Here is a 19,556-nt window from a genome sequence, read left to right as displayed (position 1 = left end):
CAGGGGAAGTGCTTGTAGGCATGGACACTAATTCTATACAAATAATACACAACCAGGATTCTATTCTGGGTCACTTGAGGCTGAAGCCTTTGAGCCTTTCTAGGTTGGCTTCTTATCTGATTAAACTGAAAGGTTTGAAGGACATATGACAACAATAGGCACTCTGTGGGATTCAAGTGTTCACAGGAACACTGCTGAGGAAATTTTGCAGTCAAGCCAACTGTGGACCTCTTGAATTAGAGTCATACTTATCCTTGAAACACATGGAACAATTTCTCCTGAAGCAACTTGGGTACAAGTAAGAAAAAGGATCCCATGTTATAAAGTATATGACTTAATCCAGAAAGTGGAGAAGCCATCCTAGATCTATTTTCTAACTGGGAGGAAATGAATTGTGCTAACATTGATCACAAACTACTTTAGTTCAGCACCTGAAGGTACAGGTTCATGGTACACAGCAGGACAGGTTATTAAGATCACACACACAAACTAATAAATTTAATATGGGACCTAACTAGAAGTGCTTAACACACTGTTTTTTCAACATGGGTGGGAGAGGGGACCAATGTTTAATTACTCCTGTTGTCACATATCTAATTTGTGTTTGCTTTCTGGCTCTTTTGCAGGCTACCAGCATCATCCACCTTACTAAAAAGTTACCTGGTTCCTGCACTTTGACCACTAGGGGCTAGCAAGTGAAGATCATAATACTGCACTGTATGACAGACCTAAGTTCAGGAGTAAAATGTACTCACTAGATCACACAAAACGATGTTATACAATCCATACTTCAAAAAAACACCAAGAAATTGACTCACCTCGCAATAAAATATCTTTTTCTCAGATTCTTGTTTAACATCTTCTGGTTTAGCATCATCCACACTGGTGGTGCTCATCTTGTAAAAGTGGATCAGAGCACTTCAAAAAACAATAAATTCACATCTTATTTACATATTTATTTTTTCAGCTTAAAACTATTAGTGGAAGAATGCCTATATGTAAATTATTAGATACCTGAAATGCAGAAAATATCTGAATAGAACATCTAACACAAAGCAAAAGCATTTTCTATGGTGGTCTTAATTATGCAATATTTTTACCACAAAAACAAGGATGAATATTTGGTTAAAGTCCAACAAGCTACTAAAAGATATTTGATCTTATTCACTGTACCTATCTTAGACACATACACTTCTTTGTAGTTATCTGTAGTTTTATGGCTTACAATCTTTTACAAATTGAAACGAGGAACACGATTCATTAAATTCATTTTCTTTAAAACGCTGGACTGCTCTATCCCCACACTTGCTTCAGTTATACCGGGGCTTTTCTGAAAACAGAAGATGCACCAATTTTTTTAATTAAAGATGTGACTGTTTAACCAGTTTAGTTAAAACTGGTGCAACTTTGTGTCTGGACACATGTGCAAGGTAAACTAATAAAAACCAGGTTTAAGTTGATGATCTAATATGTACCCATCATTCAAGTGTTAATTTCAATATGATAAAATTTGCCCACTAGAAAAAGTACATTACTTATTGCTATACTAGCTGAAAATTTATTTCAGTACCATGTAAATATTCGTGGTGCCTATGTTTTTCTAAAATATATCTCACATTCAATCGGTTTTCATACAACGGTGTGCCAAGTTATCTGCATTTTATTCTGTTTTACTGACATCAGTAAAAGTATCAAGAATGTGTTACAGTTAAGGTGATCACCAGCATAACTGGCAGTTGCTGATAGCTTTCAAGTCCAAGGCAGAAAAACAAATTATAAACGGCAAGTTATAATTTTCTGTGTCTTTTCAACATCAATCCTTTTACACATTCTTCTACATCAGAAATGAGATAGTGATTTGTAAATACCACTATTACTCAGCATTAATAAATTTAGCCAGTATTAATCAGGCTTAATAAATCCGGTCTTCTCAATGAAGAAACATTAACATAGTCAATTCAGAAGTACATTGGCCAACCAGATTTGAAATATTTTCACTGCTTGATAGTTAACAGGAAACAAGAATCATCATCCATTCACTGAAACTAAAGCTAACCAATCTCCCAGCAGACACCTCCCAGCCCCATGGCAAGGGAAAACTAGCTAGCTGGCAATGGTGACAGCTACCTTTCACCACCATAGCAAGATTGGGACCAAGGTATCAGTCCAGCACATTTGAGTGGTGGCAGAGATGATAGGCATCCCCCCCCCAGGACTGTAACTGTGGGGAGTGAGTAGCTGTACTAGAGCAGGGTGCATTGGGCACCACTATTAGCATGGGTGTCAGGAGGTGTTAAGCAGGCTCAGATTATCAACACAGAGAACAAAGTGCTGGGGAGTGGGAGGATTCTCCTTTCCAACCACTGAGTTACACAGTAATATAAAAAGGCCATAGTCACCAGCTGAGGGAGAAAAGGAGAGTAGAACTCAGAGCCTCAGGCCAGAGGAGATGAGAGGGTGGCAGAGGAACGTGGATGCTGCAGAGACAAGAGCCACTGTAAGCTACGAGACTGACACCAGTACAGTCCCCCGTGCCCTGCCCCTCAGCCCTTCTGCCACAGCCCCCTCTCCCAGCCCCTCCCCCCAGCCCTTCTGCCACAGCCCCTCCCCCGTGCCCTGCCCCCCAGCCCTTCTGCCACAGCCCCCTCTCCCAGCCCCCCCCTGTGCCCTGCCCCCCAGCCCTTCTGCCACAGCCCCTCCCCCGTGCCCGGCCGAACTCCCCCCCAGCCCTTCTGCCACAGCCCCTCCCCCGTGCCCGGCCGAACTCCCCCCCAGCCCATGCCGATGAGACCAGGGCGCCCCATCCCCGCTCCGCTCACCGGCCGACGCCGGGACGCTCCCGAAGAAAACCCCAGCGACTCTGCCTCACGGTACGCGCAATTACATCCGGGACCCCAACTCTAAACGTCACTTCCGCCCTTCACTACGGAACCCGCGAGACTGAGCACGGTTACGGCACGTGAGAAGGAGGGGGGAGGGATGGTTGGTATGACTCCCTCCCAGCCAATGAGAGAGAGAGAGTCTTACAATCAGCCAATAGAAGAGGGAGAGAGGACGCCTCTAACCAATAGGAGGAGCGGGATCTCAGGCCGCTCCCTGTAGCGGCAACAGTTGAAGGGCTGCGAGTCTAGGGCCCTTCCTGGCTCGGGGGCCGGAAGCGGGTCTGTCTGTGGCCGCCCTCACGCAGTATGGGGGGAGGGGCAGCTCAGTGTTTTGAGCCTTGGCCTGCTGAACCCGGGGTTCTGGGGAACAAACAAACAAACAAACAAGTGTCAGGGGCAGTACGTGGTGCTGCTAGTGAAGGCAGGGGACTGGGCTTGATGACCTTCTAAGGTCCCTTCTAGCTCTGTGAGGTAGATATATCTCCATAGGCTGCTCTGGCACAAACAGAGACAGGGGCTGCAGCCAGCGGTGCTCTGACGTGGGGCTGCAGCCAGGCACACCCAGCAGGCATTTGGTCACTGCTGGCACTGGCTCTGCTCCACTTTACCAAGAAGTCCTTAATGGAGAGTGGAGGTCTTGCTCTCCTGAAGCACTGGCCCTGCTTTATTGGTAGCTTGTTGGCACAGATACTGCCATGATCAGACACACAGAAATCAGTTCTAGGCAGACCTCCAAACGGCAATTAAAATTGTCAAAATGGTGCATGTGATTGACAATGAAGAATGCTGCCAACTCTCACGCTTTTATCACAAGTCACCTAGTACTTGGGGCCCTGTTCTTAAAACCCCAACTCCTGACGTCCCATTTGTGGGAGAATCTCAGCTTTAATCTTTTTAAGTTTCTAGCCTCTATGCTTAACGGAGAAAAGCTTGCCTGCAAATGTGATCCCTAGAGGTTCAAAAAACAAATGAAAAGAACCCATAACTTACTATGACTTTTAAGCCAACCTTATAAGTTCTTGGGGCCTGGCACTGGTTTCTGCACCAATAACTTATGCCTAGGCTATTGCAGCATTTAGGCTTCAATTCAGTGGGACATGAGCAGGAGAATACTTCCAGACACACTTCAGATTTGAGTTATCATGGGCTTTTTTGCATTTTCAATGTACTTTGGCTGCTGGAAATTTGTCAGAAGTCAATGACCTTTCCAGTTCATTTCCTGGTCACAAACCAGCCTTCTGGAAGTGCTAGTATTGCTTATTATATTTCCAGAGTTTTTAGTTTTCAATATTTGGAGAACAAATTGAGATTTGATATACTCACAGGATCCTTACCATCCACAGTGTTTATTTTGAACACACATCTCTGCTGCTATCTCCTTAGAAAGTGTTCAACCTTATTACAATACTATTGTGTTGCTTGTGTTTTTACTGGCAAACTGTCCATGTGGATTGCTGTATGTGCTGGTATGCAAATATGATACAGCTCTCTGCCAGAGGATAGAAAGGCAACAAAGATGTCTCAGATTCAGCTTGCCATTGTGCAGTTTGAATTCACCACTTAGTAAGAGCTGTTGTTTTGCTAATTTGACTATAGACTTTTTATTCTTTAGAGAGAAGAGAGAAATGAAAATGTATTGATTATTTTTCATGTAAAAGTAAATATTTATTATCAAATGGTTAATTTTACATTTCTCAACAGTATTAAATGCAAACTATAAATTAAGAAATACACATGAAAGCTCTAAAAGCGGTGTGAAAAAGTACAAAATTACATTCTAGTACACACGTATTAAAAATGAAGAAAATATAGTAACTTCATTTTAATGAAACATTTCTTTCTTGCCTGCTTTTAATTAGCTTGCTATTGATATAGTTTTTCAGTCCATTACAATTGTTGTAGGCAAAGCAGCATAATATATACTATTTTAAGACAACATATCAAAAGATTACTGTTTAATTTTCCCAGACTAAACATTTAAGGCACAATTTCAAAAGTGCGTCCTACCCGCATTTGCATGTGTAAATAGGTATTTTCGAGAGAAAACGATTAGATGGCATATTTACCTGAATTGTATACGTAAATGCCCATTTTGTACACAAATGTGTTTCTTGGCATCTACAAATCGTTGCTTTTACAAATAATGCTAGTGCAGTTAAGGATGCTTTTTTCAAAATTGTGTCCCCTAAAATCTGAGACTATGTGATATCCTTTTGAATAAAAAAGTGCTTAGGCTAAAAATGTTGGTAGAGCTCTACGTTCTGTGAATATGATCTTGCTCCATTGGGTCTTTTGAATTCACTGGTTGTGTGATTGGACCTTATTATGGCAGCAGAACTTCTACCAAACTTTATCATTCTTTGCTGATCTGGGTGTGAGTGTTTTTTTTTGTTTTGTTTTATACCTGTAAGTAATATGTAGCCAAAAGATAGCCCCTTATGTATGGCTAGATTGACACACTTTTCATAGTTCTTCATGATTTGTGCCAATCCTGAAACATACAATGGCCTTCCTGAAAATACAATACAATGCATTATTTTGTGTAGGGTCTTCCATACATTCTCTCTTAAAAGGCTTTACATAATTAAAATATATAATTGCACAGTAAAAATAAAAAGTAAAAGAAAAGATATTGACAGGTAATAGCAAGAGAAGAAATGTTCTTAGATGTTTGAAAATACTGTGCGAGGCTGATAGATACAATAAGCATGTTTCGGATGGTAAGTGTTATAGAAAGCTCTTGCATCAACAGTGATAAGATGATCAAAAACAATGTGATATGATTGTGAAGGTATATAGAGAACACTAGTGTTACGTGAATGGATGAAACAAAGAATAGAGTAGACAAAGAAAAAGTCCATAGGAAAGCTGTAGCAATATCTTAGAGGGAAAGGAAAGCAGCTATGAAGTGATGCCTGAAAAAAGACAGGAAGCTCTTGGAGTAGTTTGAAGGTATCAATGAGGTGATTGTGTGTTTGTATGGATGAAAAGGAAGCTAGCAACATTCTAAACCTGATGAAATCTGAGGAGAGTCCATAGTTGCAAAGGGTTGTGAGAAGATTACTGGGTGGATGAAGATTTCAGTAGAGGCAAAAACAGTTTCAAAGATGGTGATATGCAGATTTGCAGACAAACAGTTGAAGTAGGAGAGTTTGGGATTAAGAATGTTGCCAAATTTAAGGACAGTGGAGGTAACAGGAGAGCAACATAAAGAAATGCAACGGTGTTAGGTGTAAAGATGCTTCTCTTGCCCCAGAGAAACACTTCACTCTGATATTTGGCTGAAATAAGTAAAAATAAAATCCCAAGTTTATTTGATCAAGACAAAGTGTTTCGACAGGGAGGTGCACTTTATCATCAGAGGTTCACTTTCCATGAACAATGAAATACTAGCAGTGTAAAAGTGGTAGCTAAGATCTTGCCTACACTTGAAAGGGTTTGCCAGTGAAGATATACCAGTAGCGCTATATTGGAAACACCTCCCAGCTTGTATCGGAAAGATAGTTCTTTAGCCATGATAGTTTAAACCAGTTCCTTGAGTGGAGTATGCTGTACCAGTTTATACAGTGGGCTTTTGCCAATGTAATTGAGTAGGGTGGGGAAAAAATCATACCCCTGACCAACATATCTGTGCCAGCAAAACTTTTAAGTGTAGATCAGACCTAAGTTTAAAGTTAGCGATAAGATTAGAGAGAGAAAGTAGACAGAAAAGGCCCAAGGGCAAGGCCACAGGAGGAGAAATCATCCCGGAAATAAAGGGCCTTTTAATAGACAAGAGCAGAATAATTTGAGGAAGGTACCAAAGTTCCCTGGTTAGTTTAGAAGCTGTTCTGCACTCAAGGAGAATGGGGACGAAGAGCCACCTCAGTAGAGGAGGTTGTTAACTATATACAACTGAAATTGCTCTTCCCTGTGACCAATATACAAAATCTAGACTGAATACTGTCAGTGAGATTATTGTTTGACCACTGACTGGAGAACTGAGAGATTGTTACTTTGTCAAGCACTTAAGAAAAGTCAAATTAAAACTGAAGCAGTAGTTAGAGTGTTGTTGTCTAACTTGTTTCTTAAAAATCTCCTTTTAACCAGAGATATTAAGGAATGTATCAGAAATAAAGGACTGCTGACTATAAAGGGAACAAAGGAACACACTGAAGGCAAAATGCTAGGCTAGAGAAGGAGATTAAGAATTCCCTAAGGCGTAGTTTAACAAAGCAGGGGGAAGGAAAAGGAGATCGAACCTAAATTCTGCAGCAACATTTTGGGATTCTGTGGCAGACTGGAAGTTCAGTGACCGTTTCATTTAAATTTAAAAAATGTAGGGTTTTAATTAAATATAAAAATGAATAATACAAGATCAGTACAATAGCCACATTTTGTTTCTGCTCAAATAATCAGCAGTTAAAATAGTCAATGTTGATATCTAAATTATTATTCTAAGGTTTCAGAGTTCAGATGAGATACACAGGGCCAGTTCATGCCACACACAGCTATTGTTTCAAGCTACAAAATGAGGCAGGCAATACTGCACTGGTTTACACTAAGACCATGTTTTCAAGGTTTCCTTTGCAGTCACAAGGTTTAGAAAGTTAATTTTCTAGAAAAAAAATAAAAAATTGGATTCTAGAGTACGATTCTCTGGGCAAGGAATGAATTTCATGGTGAATTCTGTGGTCACAGAATACCGGGGAGCCTGGCTGTTGTAAATCAAAGTTTGTCTTAAATCTACTTCATCTTTCTAAAAATCAGAAGAAGTAATTGAGCCTATATGTTAAAAAAATGATTTTGTATTTTTACCCATTTATTTCTTTGTGCAAATCACTATTAATTTGTTCAGAGTTATTAAATGCAACAAAAAAATTAAACTATATGTAAAGAAACTGGAATCAGCCACTGGGCCTAATTGCTGTCATAATTTGTGAAATACTTCTTATTTTACAGACATGGATTCTGCATACCACAACATGTTGCTGCTCATCTCACATTTTACTTATTTCAGATATCTGCACAATTTCCATTCTAATGTGTGTATTCACAAAATATTGCTATCAGTTAACGCAAACTGAACACATTTTGTTCATTCCAGAAGCACAAGACTTTAAAAGATAATGCCACATGAACTGGGATATGCTTCTCATTTAATTTATACCAAAAGCTGTCTTCTCTTTTGAAATGTTACGTTGCTCACCTGAATGGGGTAGAGTTTTCTTTTATAAATTCATGAACAATAAAGGAGTAGGCTAGAGTTTCAAGCTCACACTTACCACAGTGGTGGCATTGTTGTGCTCTATACTGTCACAGATTCAAGTATCTTATGCAATTCTCATTGTAATTCATTCTTTGCTTTATGGACCCAAAGTCCAAGCATCGTTACATATCTACATAACATTCCTGACCATTACATTTTGTATGAGGATCTCTTGTTTAGCTGATTGATGTGAAAACACTCACAGATAGATAACTCTCTAATGCCTGTTCATGTGCACATGCTGAAAAGTACAGGTAATTTAAATTAACTTTGGCCCCAATCCTACAAATATGTCCAGCAGTCTTAACTTAAAGCATGTAAGTAGTCCTTCTAGAGTGAAGGGACTACTCACATGATTAAAGACTTATTTTAAGGTTTTGGCATCAACTTGTGCACCAAAATATTAATAACAATTCTAAGATATTTATGTGATTTAAGCATTTTTTAAAACTATCAGCCACTTTGGAACAAACAAATACTGTACCCCCTTTTCTGTAGGTGTGTTAATACAATCACAGAAGACTTCAGGATGCCATACTTCCAATAGACTTTGCGTTTGGTATAGAGAATAACAGCAGACCACGAAATATAGACAGGACATTTGCTGAGATTTGTATGGCAGATTTTACAGCAAAATGTGTGCCTAAGTGCTCAGTTCACATAGCTGAAGACCCAAAACAGAACTTGTTCTCTCCAAAAAGTGCTTCTCTTTCCACTGATTTATGTTTAATGTCTTGTAATAACAATGTCAAAATAAATAAGGAAACAATAATAGAAAAATGTAAATCTTAGTCTAACGCTGTCGGTTCCGAAGAAATTCTCAGATGATTAAGAAGGAGAGAAATTCAAGGAGTCTGCTGAGGTAGAGGAATTGATGAAACACTAGGGTATAGAGAGAAAAGCTACTGCAGGGGTTAAGAAGAATAAAAAAGAGAGTGACTTAGAACAGTGGTTCTCAAAGCTGGTCTGCTGCTTGTTCAGGGAAAGCCGCTGGTGGGCCGGGCCAGTTTGTTTGCCTGCCGAGTCCGCCAGTTTGGCCGATTGCGGATCCCACTGGCCGCGGTTCGCTGCTCGGGGTCTGCAGGGAGCAGCAGCCAGCACATCCTTCAGCCCGTATCGCTTCTCGCAGCCCCCATTGGCCTGGAGTGGCAAACCGCGGCCAGTGGGAGCCGCGATCAGTCAAACCTGCAGACACAGCAGGTAAACAAACCGGCTCGGCCCACCAGGGGCTTTCTTTGAACAAGCGGTGGACTGGCTTTGAGAACCACTGACTTAGAATATGTAAAACAGAGTAGTAGGCAGGGGTAGAATAGCAAAGAATGGTGGAGAAAATTGGGATGAAGAGAGAGATTGGGAACAGAAATAGGGAAGGTGGACTTGCGTAGGGAGAGAGAGAAAGGGACTCAGGAAGTGTGAGGGGAAAGGACAGAAGAAAACTGGAGTGTAGGTCTACAACAAAATGTACACTAAGAAATATTAGATATGTGTAAAAGAGCCAACTCAAGGTGAAATAGGGGGAGAAAAGCAGAATCATATTTTAAGAAGTCTGGAGAAAAGAGGAGAGAACAAAATCTGAAAAGTTTAAAAATCCAGAAGATTAGCATGGAAGAAAATGCTGTCCCTGGAAACAGTGGGGACAAGTTGGACCCAAAAAAAATGGAGTGAGAAAGGGGAGAGAAGGAAGAATAAAAAGGAAAAGATAGTAAATTTGTTTCTTTTTTATTTTACTAAAGTTTTATGACAATATTATGTGAAGAAGTATTTACAATGATGATGTGTACTCTGTGTATATAAACATGCTATATATAAAGATATATTCACAATATAGTGGCACTGATCAGGAATGTGCTGATCTGGTGGGAGCTCTGGGCCTTCAGTCTACTTCAAGTAAATAAAAACTCTGTGCCTCTGGCCTCAGCTTGACCAGCTGCAAAAGTCTCTACCTCTTCCTCCTAAGGTGCAAGTTATTGAAATCTGCTTCCATATCCACACATCTAACTTCATACACAGACTTGCAAGGCCTAGAAGAGAGAAAAAACTCCAATATTTCCAATGAGATAGTCTCTACAAGCTGTGCCTGAGTCTGTTTTCCTCATAATCAGAAAAGTGAAGTTTTCCATCTCCAACTGGAACTTTAATTTTAAGGAGGGCAAAGGACAGATAGCTCGGTTCTTCATTATTTTTTATTTATATAACACTTTGAGCGAGGTGTAGTTTTTCCTCACGCAAGAGAATTAATATATTCACAAGCCTTGAAAACTATTATCTGAAGCTGTTTCAATTTAGTGGGTATAAAATCCATTGTGAGACCTTTTCTTAAGAGATACCTGTGATGGGTGAAATTTGACCCTGAGCTGAGGGCCAGCACAAGACCTATGTACTGCACTACTAAAGATCTACTGTGGCTTCAACATCTGGTTTAAGGAGGGCTTAAATTATCCACAGGGCATATTCCTTACCTCCTGGTTGATGCCTTCACTTATTAATGTCAGAGCTAGGGATCTGAGGGAAGACCAGACAGGTCCTTTAAACCTCAAGATTTCAGGGCTCAGTCCTCCTCAACATTTTATTTGCAGGTGCACAAGTTTCTGGCACTTCCCATTCGGTCCAGACTCAACCCTCAGGTTTCAATTTTTAATATAGTCTAATGATCTGTATTTAGAGTGAAGAGACGTGCATTTCATTACCATGTTTAAAACAGGTTCCAAGAAGGCAGTCTTTTCTATAAGAGCTTGGCTCCAATCCTTCCATTTTGCCATTTGAATATTCAAATCCCCAAACTGAGGATCTGTTAAAATCAGTTTACCAGCAGCACAGTCCTACTGTTGTCCCAAGCTTTCAAAATGAGTTTCTGTTTTGGTGGCCAGGGACTGTAAAGTGAAGGGCCTTTATCTGTGGTCTTGTCTACACTGGGGGTCCGCCTCAGTTTCAATCACTGATGTAACTGCATCAGTGCAAACCCCTGGTGTAGACAGGCAGAATCACTGTTTGCATGTGTAGAGTTTACCCCTGCTTGAAACCAGGGTAGTTGTATTTGCATAAATAATGGCTTATAGAGGTTTAACCTATCTGCATTAGGGATTTGCACTACTGTACTTACTTTGGTGGCTGGCCACAGATGGCTGAAACAGGCAAACCCCCAGTAAAGATAAGGCCTTAATGGGGAGCTTTAACAATCTTAAGAGACACCCTTGGGTGGTGGGCCTCAGGTTTCAGCTTCAGCCCCAGGTGGTGGGGCTTGGGCTTTGGCTTCTGCCCCAGGCCCCAGCAAGTCTAACGCCAGTCCTGGTAATCCCATTACAATCAGGTCACGACCGGTGTTCCTCTGTTTTTACATCCATGTGTGGAATGAATTTTGTTATGTGCACCAATACGGAGGTGATGTGTGACACATCACCTTCGTATTAGCGCACGTAACAAAATTCATGTGGCAGGGTGGGGCCGAGGGGTTCGGAGCATGGGAGGGGGCTCAGGGCTGGGGCAGAGGGTTGGGGTGTGGGGAGGAGGGCTCTGGCTGGGAGGGCAGGCTCTGGGTTAGGGCTGGGCATGAGGGGTTCAGGATGCAGGAGGGGGCTCAGGGCTGGGGCAGAGAGTTGAGGTGTGGGAGGATGAGGGCTCTGGTTGAGGGTGTGGGCTCTGGGGTGGGGTTAGGGATGAGGTTTGGGGTGCCGAAGGGGGCTCAGGCCTTGGGCAGAGGGTTGGGTGCAGGGGATAAGGGCTCTGACTAGGGGTGAAAACTCTGGGGTAGGGCTGGGGATGAGGGGTTTGGGATGCAGGAGGGGGCTCAGGCTGGGGCAGAGGGTTGGGGTGCAGTGGGTGTGGGCTCTGGGGTGGGGCTGGGGATGAGGGATTTGGGGGTGCAGGCTGCCTGGGGCTGCGGTAGGGAGAGAGGACTCCCTGCAGCCCTCTCTTGCAGCAGCAGCTCAGGGCAGTGGGAGAGGTGTTTCTCCCAGGATGCAGCAGCTCCAGCAGCCTGGGCCAGGTCAAGGGAGGGGCTTCTCTCCTTTGGCCATGGAAAGTCCGGGGCAGGTCTGTGTTGGGGCCAGGGGAGGGGTGCCTCTCCCTGTCCTGGCAGGTCTGTGCTGAGGGAGACGCATCTCTCCCCACAGCAACCCTGAGCCCCTGCGTGGGGCTTAATAGGCAGCTGCACACCCATGCAGCTTGGAGGGAACGTAGGTCATGAACCACTTTGGGATCCTGACCCACAGTTTGAGAGCCACTGCTCTTGGGCTATTCTGTGCTTGATGAATGAGTAAATGCCCATCAACTGTGGCAGGAAAGATGTCTGTACATCAAATACACTCCCATAGTGAGGGATTCTTACTTTGTTTTTTTATTGCCTCTTTTAACATTTATTATTTGTGGCTTACAAGAAACGATCTTCATATACTAGTTGTAACATTTACTTCTCCCTGTCCATGGAGAGGATAAAAGGCTCTCCATAGAGCCATTTGTTATGATTGTTGTATGTGTGTGAAGATTTACATTAGAAAGAATTCCATTGATAAATACCATATTCAGTTTCTATATATGAGATATCTGATAACAGCTCAGCTGTAAACCAGTGGAGCAAATTCTAAGGTGATGCAAGTTAATGAAAAGGAGGCTAATTTAGATTCAGGCTCCCTCAGATCATAAAGGAGTGTAAACTGGTGTAATTTACACACCTAGGAGCCTGAAAATGTTGGTTTACTTTAACTAACACATTTATATACCCTCCCGTGAGTTGTTTTTCTTGCTATACTCCTGCCTCCTGGCATCTCTTCATGTGAATTATACCCTTTTAGATTCCCTTACACTGAGTCTCAGTGGGCTTGATCCTCTACTGCCTTGCACCTTCTGTATGCAGTGTATGTAGCCATGTTGGTCCCAGGATATTAGAGAGACAAGGTAGGTGAGGTCATATTTTTTATTGGACCAATTTCTGTTGGTGAGACAGACAAGCTTTTGAGCTACAGTAGAACCTCAGAGTTATGAACATCAGAGTTACAAACTGACCAGTCAACCACACACCTCATTTGGAACCACAATCAAGCAGCAGCAAAGACAAACAAAACAAAATAAAACAAAACGGAATACCGTATACTACTGATACTACTGTGTTAAACTGCTAAAAAAATACAGGGAAAAATTTAAAAAAAAAGATTTGACTAAGTCAGGAAACGGTTTCTGTGTTTGTTTCATTTAAATTGAGATGGTTAAAAGCAGCATTTTTCTTCTGCGTAGTAAAGTTTCAAAGCTGTATTAAGTCAACGATCAGTTGTAAACTTTTGAAAGAACAACCATAATGTTTTGTTCAGTTATGAACAACCTCCATTTCCAAGGTGTTTGTAACGTTGAGGTTCTATGGTACATAAAGAAAAAGACCTCTGTATAGTTTGAAAGCTTGTCTCTCTCACCAACAGAAGTTGGTCCCATAGAAGATATTATCTCACCCACCTTGCACCTGCTGTAGTCATTTCCATCTACGCAAAGTAAGTGTAAAAGGCTACCATTCTGAGCTGGTAAAATTGACGCCCACTTTGCACAGATTTAAATGACTATTCAAGGTGCCAGGCAGTCGAAAATCAGGTCCAGTGGGTCAAATTCAGAACTGATGTGTTAGGCAGGGTATGAGTTACCTGTTGGTAAATGGGAGAGAGTCTAAGTAAGTTAGTCTAAAGGAGTCTAAAAAAAGTCTGTAGTCCCAGTCCTGGAACTTGTTCCATAAGGACAGATCCTAGCAGGGGCGGCTCTAGGAATTTTGCCACCCCAAGCACGGCAGGCAGGTTGCCTCCGGCTGTTTGCCTGCATAGGGTCCGCTGGTCCCACGGCTTCAGCGGAGGTCCTCCAAAGCCGCGGGACCAGCAGACCCTCCGCAGGCAAGCTGCGGAAGGCAGCCTGCCTGCCAGGGGCAGCTTTAGACATTTCGCCGCCCCAAGCACGACGGCATGCCACGGCGGGCGCTCCACCGGGGCCGCAGGACCAGCGGACCCTCCACAGGCAAGCCGCCAAAGGCTGGCTGCCTGCCGCCCGGCGACCGGCAGAGCACTCCCCGCGGCATGCCGCCCCAAGCACGCGCTTGGCGTGCTGGGGCCTGGAGCCGCCCCTGGATCCTAGGAGCCATACAGAACCCCAGTAACTGTGGGGCTCCACATGGATGCAGAGTTTTGTCTGTGCGGAACAAGTTGTGGGATTGGATCCTAAATTTAGGAAACATGAACACTGAGACCCAGATGGAGGTATGGATTACACCCTCTTTAGACTCAAATCTGAATTAGTCCCAAAATAGTTATTGTAAGAGTAGAGTATGAGGGCAAGATTGTCACTCTCTGTGCCAGTGCAGGTATATAAGAGGGCACAAGGTGCTCCTTACTTCCTCGTGTGGCCTACCTGTATTGCGGATGAGAGAACAGAGGTGGGGCAGAGAGCAGCCTCCAGGAGGCTGAGTCACAATAACATCCCTGCTGTACTTCTGGAGCAATGCAACTACACGCTGCCCCTTACTCAGGCCAGATTGTCATCAGTTATCAATCTCGCCATTACTGACTAGCAGTTACTGAAATGAAAACATTCTAACTAGTTGTAACATTTTGAATAAGAAAATGTTTACTCTAAGCTTTATAAAAATCACAAATACATCTAAGCATTTTCTTCATAATATGCCTTTTATATATGGGAAAGTGATTTAAAGTTGAAATAGTGCAATTTAAAAACAGTAGTGCAGGAAGCGAACAATAAAAAACAAAATAGAAGTTGTAGATTGCATTATATTGTTTTCAGTACAAATAAAATAACTCAGCAACCTTCTACATGAAAGGACCTAGGGCAAAATGTTCACAAGAACCTAAGTGACTTAGGGCATGTCTACACTACAAATAAAAAATCCATGGAATTTAGTCTCAGAGCCTGGGTCAGCAGACTCAGACTCACAGGACTTGGGCTTCAGGGCTAAAAATTGCAATGTAGATGTTTGGGTTTGGGCTTGGGCTAGAGCCTGGGCTCTGAGACCCACTTCTCTTGCATGGTCTCAGAGCCCAGACTACAACATGAGCCTGAACCTCAATACTGCAATTTTATAGCCCTGCAGCCCAAGTCCTGTGAGCCCGAGGTCAGCTGATCTGAGCCAGTGGGTCTTTTATTGCAGTGCAGATGTACTCCTAGGTGCTTCTGAAAAATTGTTCCCATAATCACCTGAAGACTGGCATGGGAACTAGTCATGAAGTCAGGTGACAGCACAGTGACAAATTAAAGAGACATCATCAAATTTAAAAAAATTGTCCGATTTTCTTTCCAATTAATGTTACAAGTAACACAATTTTTGTAAGTGTATGAATTTAACACTCTGTGTGTCACTATCTCTCCTGCATAATGGATAATTAGTCAAATTTTCCTGTTTTTTATGTGGATCTTTCAAAAAGCAACAGGGAGAGATTAATATTTTTAATATAGGAAATGTGATTTGTAAAACATAAAAATTGTCAGGGTAACTAAGGAAGAGGTACAGTAGCTGAAAATAATTGTAGCTCGTTTTTGTAAGGTGACTGGATTTTGAGTTAACAGATTTGTAGATTCCAAGACCAGACAGGACCATTGTGATCATCTAGTGTGACCTCCTGTATAACACAGGCCGTAGAATGTCCCCTAAATAATTCCTAGAGCATTCCTGTTAGAAAAACATCCCAACTTGATTTAAAATTGCCAGTGATGGAGAATCCACCACAACCTTTTGAAAGTTGTTCCAATGGTCAATTACTCTCGCTGTTTAAAAATTTGCACCTTATTTTCAGCCTGTATTAATCTACCATCGACTACCAGCCATTGGATCATGTTATACCTTTGTCTGTTAGACTGAAGAATCCATTATTAAATGTGTTCCTCGTGTAGGTACTTATAGACTGTGATCAGATCACCCTTTAACCTTCTATTTGTCAAGCTAAATAGATTGAGTCCCTGAGTCTACCACTATACTGGTCTTCCTATAAATTAAGCAATTGTGATTTGAGAAGCCCTTGCCTGAAGGTGATTAAATTAATGTGGGGAGAAGGCAATAGCTGATCCCTTTTACTGGAGAAACTAAAAATAAAAATATAGACCTTAGATTCACAGGCTGAAAGGCTGGTCTCAGTGAAGTCAATAGGAATTTTGCCATTGACTTCACAGTGGGGCCAGGATTTCACCCACATCATGCCATGAACAATAGAATAAAGGCAAGAGGAAGATACAGTTAGATGTTAATAATGCAGTCAGATATACAACAGATAAAAGAGGAAGCTTGAAAAAGTTAAACTGGTACAGCTATAGGAAGTCTGAATTAGCACTTTGCAATGATATCTGTAGTTTTACTTCACCCCATTCCCAAAGATCACCAAAAAGAGTAATTTTTTTTAAAATCTTTTCTCTTTGGTTTTTAATTGTAGTTACTCATGTAGTCCAACAGGAAGATAATCTACAACTTCTTCTTGTTTTTCAATATCATAAATATTCCAGATGCTACAAATCTATTGTAAAAATGTACATTCAGTTGTTTTATGAGGCATAGGACCCGTTAATGCATTTTCAGGGAAGATCATCTCTATTCCATCCTGCCCATTATCAGACAATGATGGAGAATCTGAGGATTCACGCTTGATTGCGTGAACCAAGCAGGGATTTTTAAACTCACATTGCATCTTAAAAATCTGGTTATTCTGCTCTTTTTCTTCTCCTGATTTGGGGTTATAGAACTGATTGTAGAAGTCTGTACGCTGAAAGTCATGGATGCTTTCCAAGCATGCAGAGTTCTGGGGGCAAACCTGTGTCATCTCTTTGTTATGTAACCCTTTACATGATCTGTTTCTATTCATATTGTTGGTACGATTTGTTACAATGCATTGCCAATTGTGTGGTGTGTAAGCACAGTGCTTTTGTTTTTGACAAGGAGATAGTTGCTCACTGAGGTCCGATTCTGTTTTAAGGTGCACCATGTTAGGGTAGCCAATCAGCTGCTTTTTCACCATACCATTCTCATCCAGCCAGGCTCGACTTTGTGACATCATGTAACTATCAGCTACATTTTCAGAATCAGAATCATATTCAGTTTTGATGGGCATATCTAGAGGAAATACTGTGTTGTATAGAGTTTCTGGGTACATCAGTGGATGCTGTAATTTCACAGGGTCTGTAGTGTAGTTCTCCACTGTAAATTGCTGTAAGCCTGAATAAGACTGGCAATTTTCTGTAGTACCCCAGTGGGAAGGACAGGTTGATGCTAAATTTAAAAGACTTTGATCTCTGTTGCAGAACGGTCCAACTTTTCTGCTCGGACATGTATTCATGCGTTGATTTACAGAACAAGAACTTGATGAATTTTTTAAAGTCCAAATGTTGTTCGTGTTGCAGTTGTTTTGGATACCTAAAAGTAATGTGTTAGAATTGAGAGATTCCTCTTGCATGAAACACTTGTCATTTGTATTAGGTTCAAACTTCACTTTGATGCTATCCTGTTCATTTTTTACAGCTGTCCAGTTAAGATGCTTCATCTGTCCCAAAGTTTCAATGGCACAGTTATAGTTAAGTGCTTCCTTGTGTCCTTTCAAACTTGTGATGTTCTTTGGTACCTTCAGGTGCACATCTTCTTCCCTTTCAATAAAGGTAGAAAAAGTCAGTCAGTCAAATGTTTCTAAAATATTTTTCCCGTACTGTGTGTTACCCACGTAGAATATAGAATGGAGTGCTATGATAGAAGTTTCATTCATATTTGAGTAATGCAGGAATCTCATACTCATACCAAATAATCTTATAATGTATTCCATATTTATACTATGCATACACACAGTGCAAGGTCATCTCATTTAAACTACAGTATGTATGTTTAATTCCATTCCACTTTTTACCATTACCTTAAATAAAATAGTAACAAGTTGTACTTTTATTATCTTTTTCATTAAAAAAATCACCCTAATGTTCTGGGCAGAAAAATGGTTTCAATATACAGAATGGTTTATTCAACATAGTATACCAGTATACAGAATGGTTTCTATAGTGTGGAATAAAACAGAGTTCACAATAGTTTAAATGAAATAGTACTACTTAGTTAGGAACTTTTTGATTTAAGTGGTTTGAGTGAGAGCTGCAGAGGTGTGTTTTTTTCAGAACAGTTTGTTGTAGGAGATGAAAGAAGTGCTCAGAGGAAGTGTCCAGACTAATATTCCCAAGCATTCACGAATTTGGGTGTTTCCATTTTTATGTGTCCAGCTTGAGAAGTCTTCTGCTTGATTTTATGAGGTGCTGCGATCCCTTAGTTCTTACTAGCTACACCTGAAGCACACAAAATTATGAAAAAATTGGCCTTAGGTTTTGGATAATAGGTATAGTAATTCTTGGGACTTTGATTAATCAGAGAGGAAAGATGTGAGACACTGAATCCAAGTTATTTAAGGTACAGAGCCAAACTGGTTTGGGGACAAGTGGTATCAGAATTAGAAACTCAAAATGGAAGAGAGAGAAAACTGATGGGGATTTCAGAAGCTAGTTACTTAGCTCAATACTTGTAATTATTTGTTTGAGAATGGGTTCAATACAAGAATCCCCAGTAGGGGGAGCCCATGCTGTTATAATGTGGAAACTGTCACATTACAACAAACAGATTAAGGAGGGACAGAGAAGTTGTAAATATGGATTTATAATATTAATAGGTTTCAACCCCCTGCTAAATATTAACATCTCAGGAAGAAAGACAAATATGATGCAGCAACAGCAGCTTTTAGAAATCAGTGAAAAGTGGGGGGAAAACCTAACATCCAATGTAAAAAGTAAAGCAGAAGATGGGACTGTTCTGAAATAAAGCATGAAGACAAGCATTATACTGAAGTATTTGTATATAGGTAGGAGGAGAATGGGGGAAAGGATGCCATTTTATGGCAAACAAATTTACATTTCCAGCAAGCTACTGCACATTTTGAAAAGGCAGACTGTGGAGCAAGGATGCAAGTGGTGATGAACAAAATACAAAAACAACAGTTGAGTATCTGCTACAGCCCAGCTGGTCTAGCTAGGGGACAATAAGAATGGAACTTCATGGACCAATGCTCATGGTACTCCATGCCACATGATTACCATGCTCAATAGAGGTATTTAACTATCCACTGGGTAACAAAGGCATCCAAATATGTATCAGTTTCCTAAATTACACAGAAAACAAACACAAAAATGGAGACTTGAACAAGAAGAGAAGTCATCTTGAGTCTGCTTCTTAATGGTCCAATTCATTCTCTGGACTGGAGTAACAGATTGCAGGAGATTTTGGGAGAGGGATTCCTTGGGGAGAGATGGGGTTTCTCTCTTCATAGGCAAGATTATGGGATCCACCCCCTACAGCTGAAAGATGTCTAGAAATTATTCTGGGGCATATGCAGGAAGCAAGAGCTATCTGTACAGAGGCCCACTGCCTCCTCTCCTGCTTCCCA

The 19,556-nt window shown here is 41.3% G+C and overlaps 3 protein-coding genes across 4 annotated transcripts in view; all 3 read right to left on the bottom strand.

Annotated features, from left to right (window-relative positions):
- The window catches only part of LOC127043926 (uncharacterized), a 57,026-nt gene extending 54,090 nt beyond the window's left edge, over window positions 1-2,936 (bottom strand). For both annotated transcript variants that reach the window (XM_050938209.1, XM_050938210.1), the window contains exons 1-3: window positions 2,820-2,936; window positions 2,400-2,477; window positions 819-918 (exon numbers count right to left, since the gene is read on the bottom strand). In XM_050938209.1, the coding sequence (XP_050794166.1) occupies window positions 819-896 (78 nt within the window). In that variant the 5' untranslated portion in view covers window positions 897-918; window positions 2,400-2,477; window positions 2,820-2,936. The remainder of the gene's footprint in view (window positions 1-818; window positions 919-2,399; window positions 2,478-2,819) is intronic.
- LOC127043896 (dynein axonemal heavy chain 5-like) overlaps window positions 1-19,556 on the bottom strand; it is a 644,537-nt gene that overhangs the window by 472,404 nt on the left and 152,577 nt on the right. The gene's annotated exons all lie outside the window — the stretch shown is intronic.
- The window catches only part of AHRR (aryl hydrocarbon receptor repressor), a 116,015-nt gene continuing 112,953 nt past the window's right edge, over window positions 16,495-19,556 (bottom strand). The window contains exon 10 of the mRNA XM_050938182.1: window positions 16,495-17,730. Within this exon, the coding sequence (XP_050794139.1) occupies window positions 16,611-17,730 (1,120 nt within the window). The 3' untranslated portion in view covers window positions 16,495-16,610. The remainder of the gene's footprint in view (window positions 17,731-19,556) is intronic.

The sequence above is a fragment of the Gopherus flavomarginatus genome, chromosome 2 (assembly GCF_025201925.1).
Source record: "Gopherus flavomarginatus isolate rGopFla2 chromosome 2, rGopFla2.mat.asm, whole genome shotgun sequence".
Lineage (NCBI taxonomy): Eukaryota > Metazoa > Chordata > Testudines > Testudinidae > Gopherus > Gopherus flavomarginatus.
Note: the sequence above shows the minus strand (reverse complement) of the source record. Positions and strands in the feature narration are given on the sequence as shown.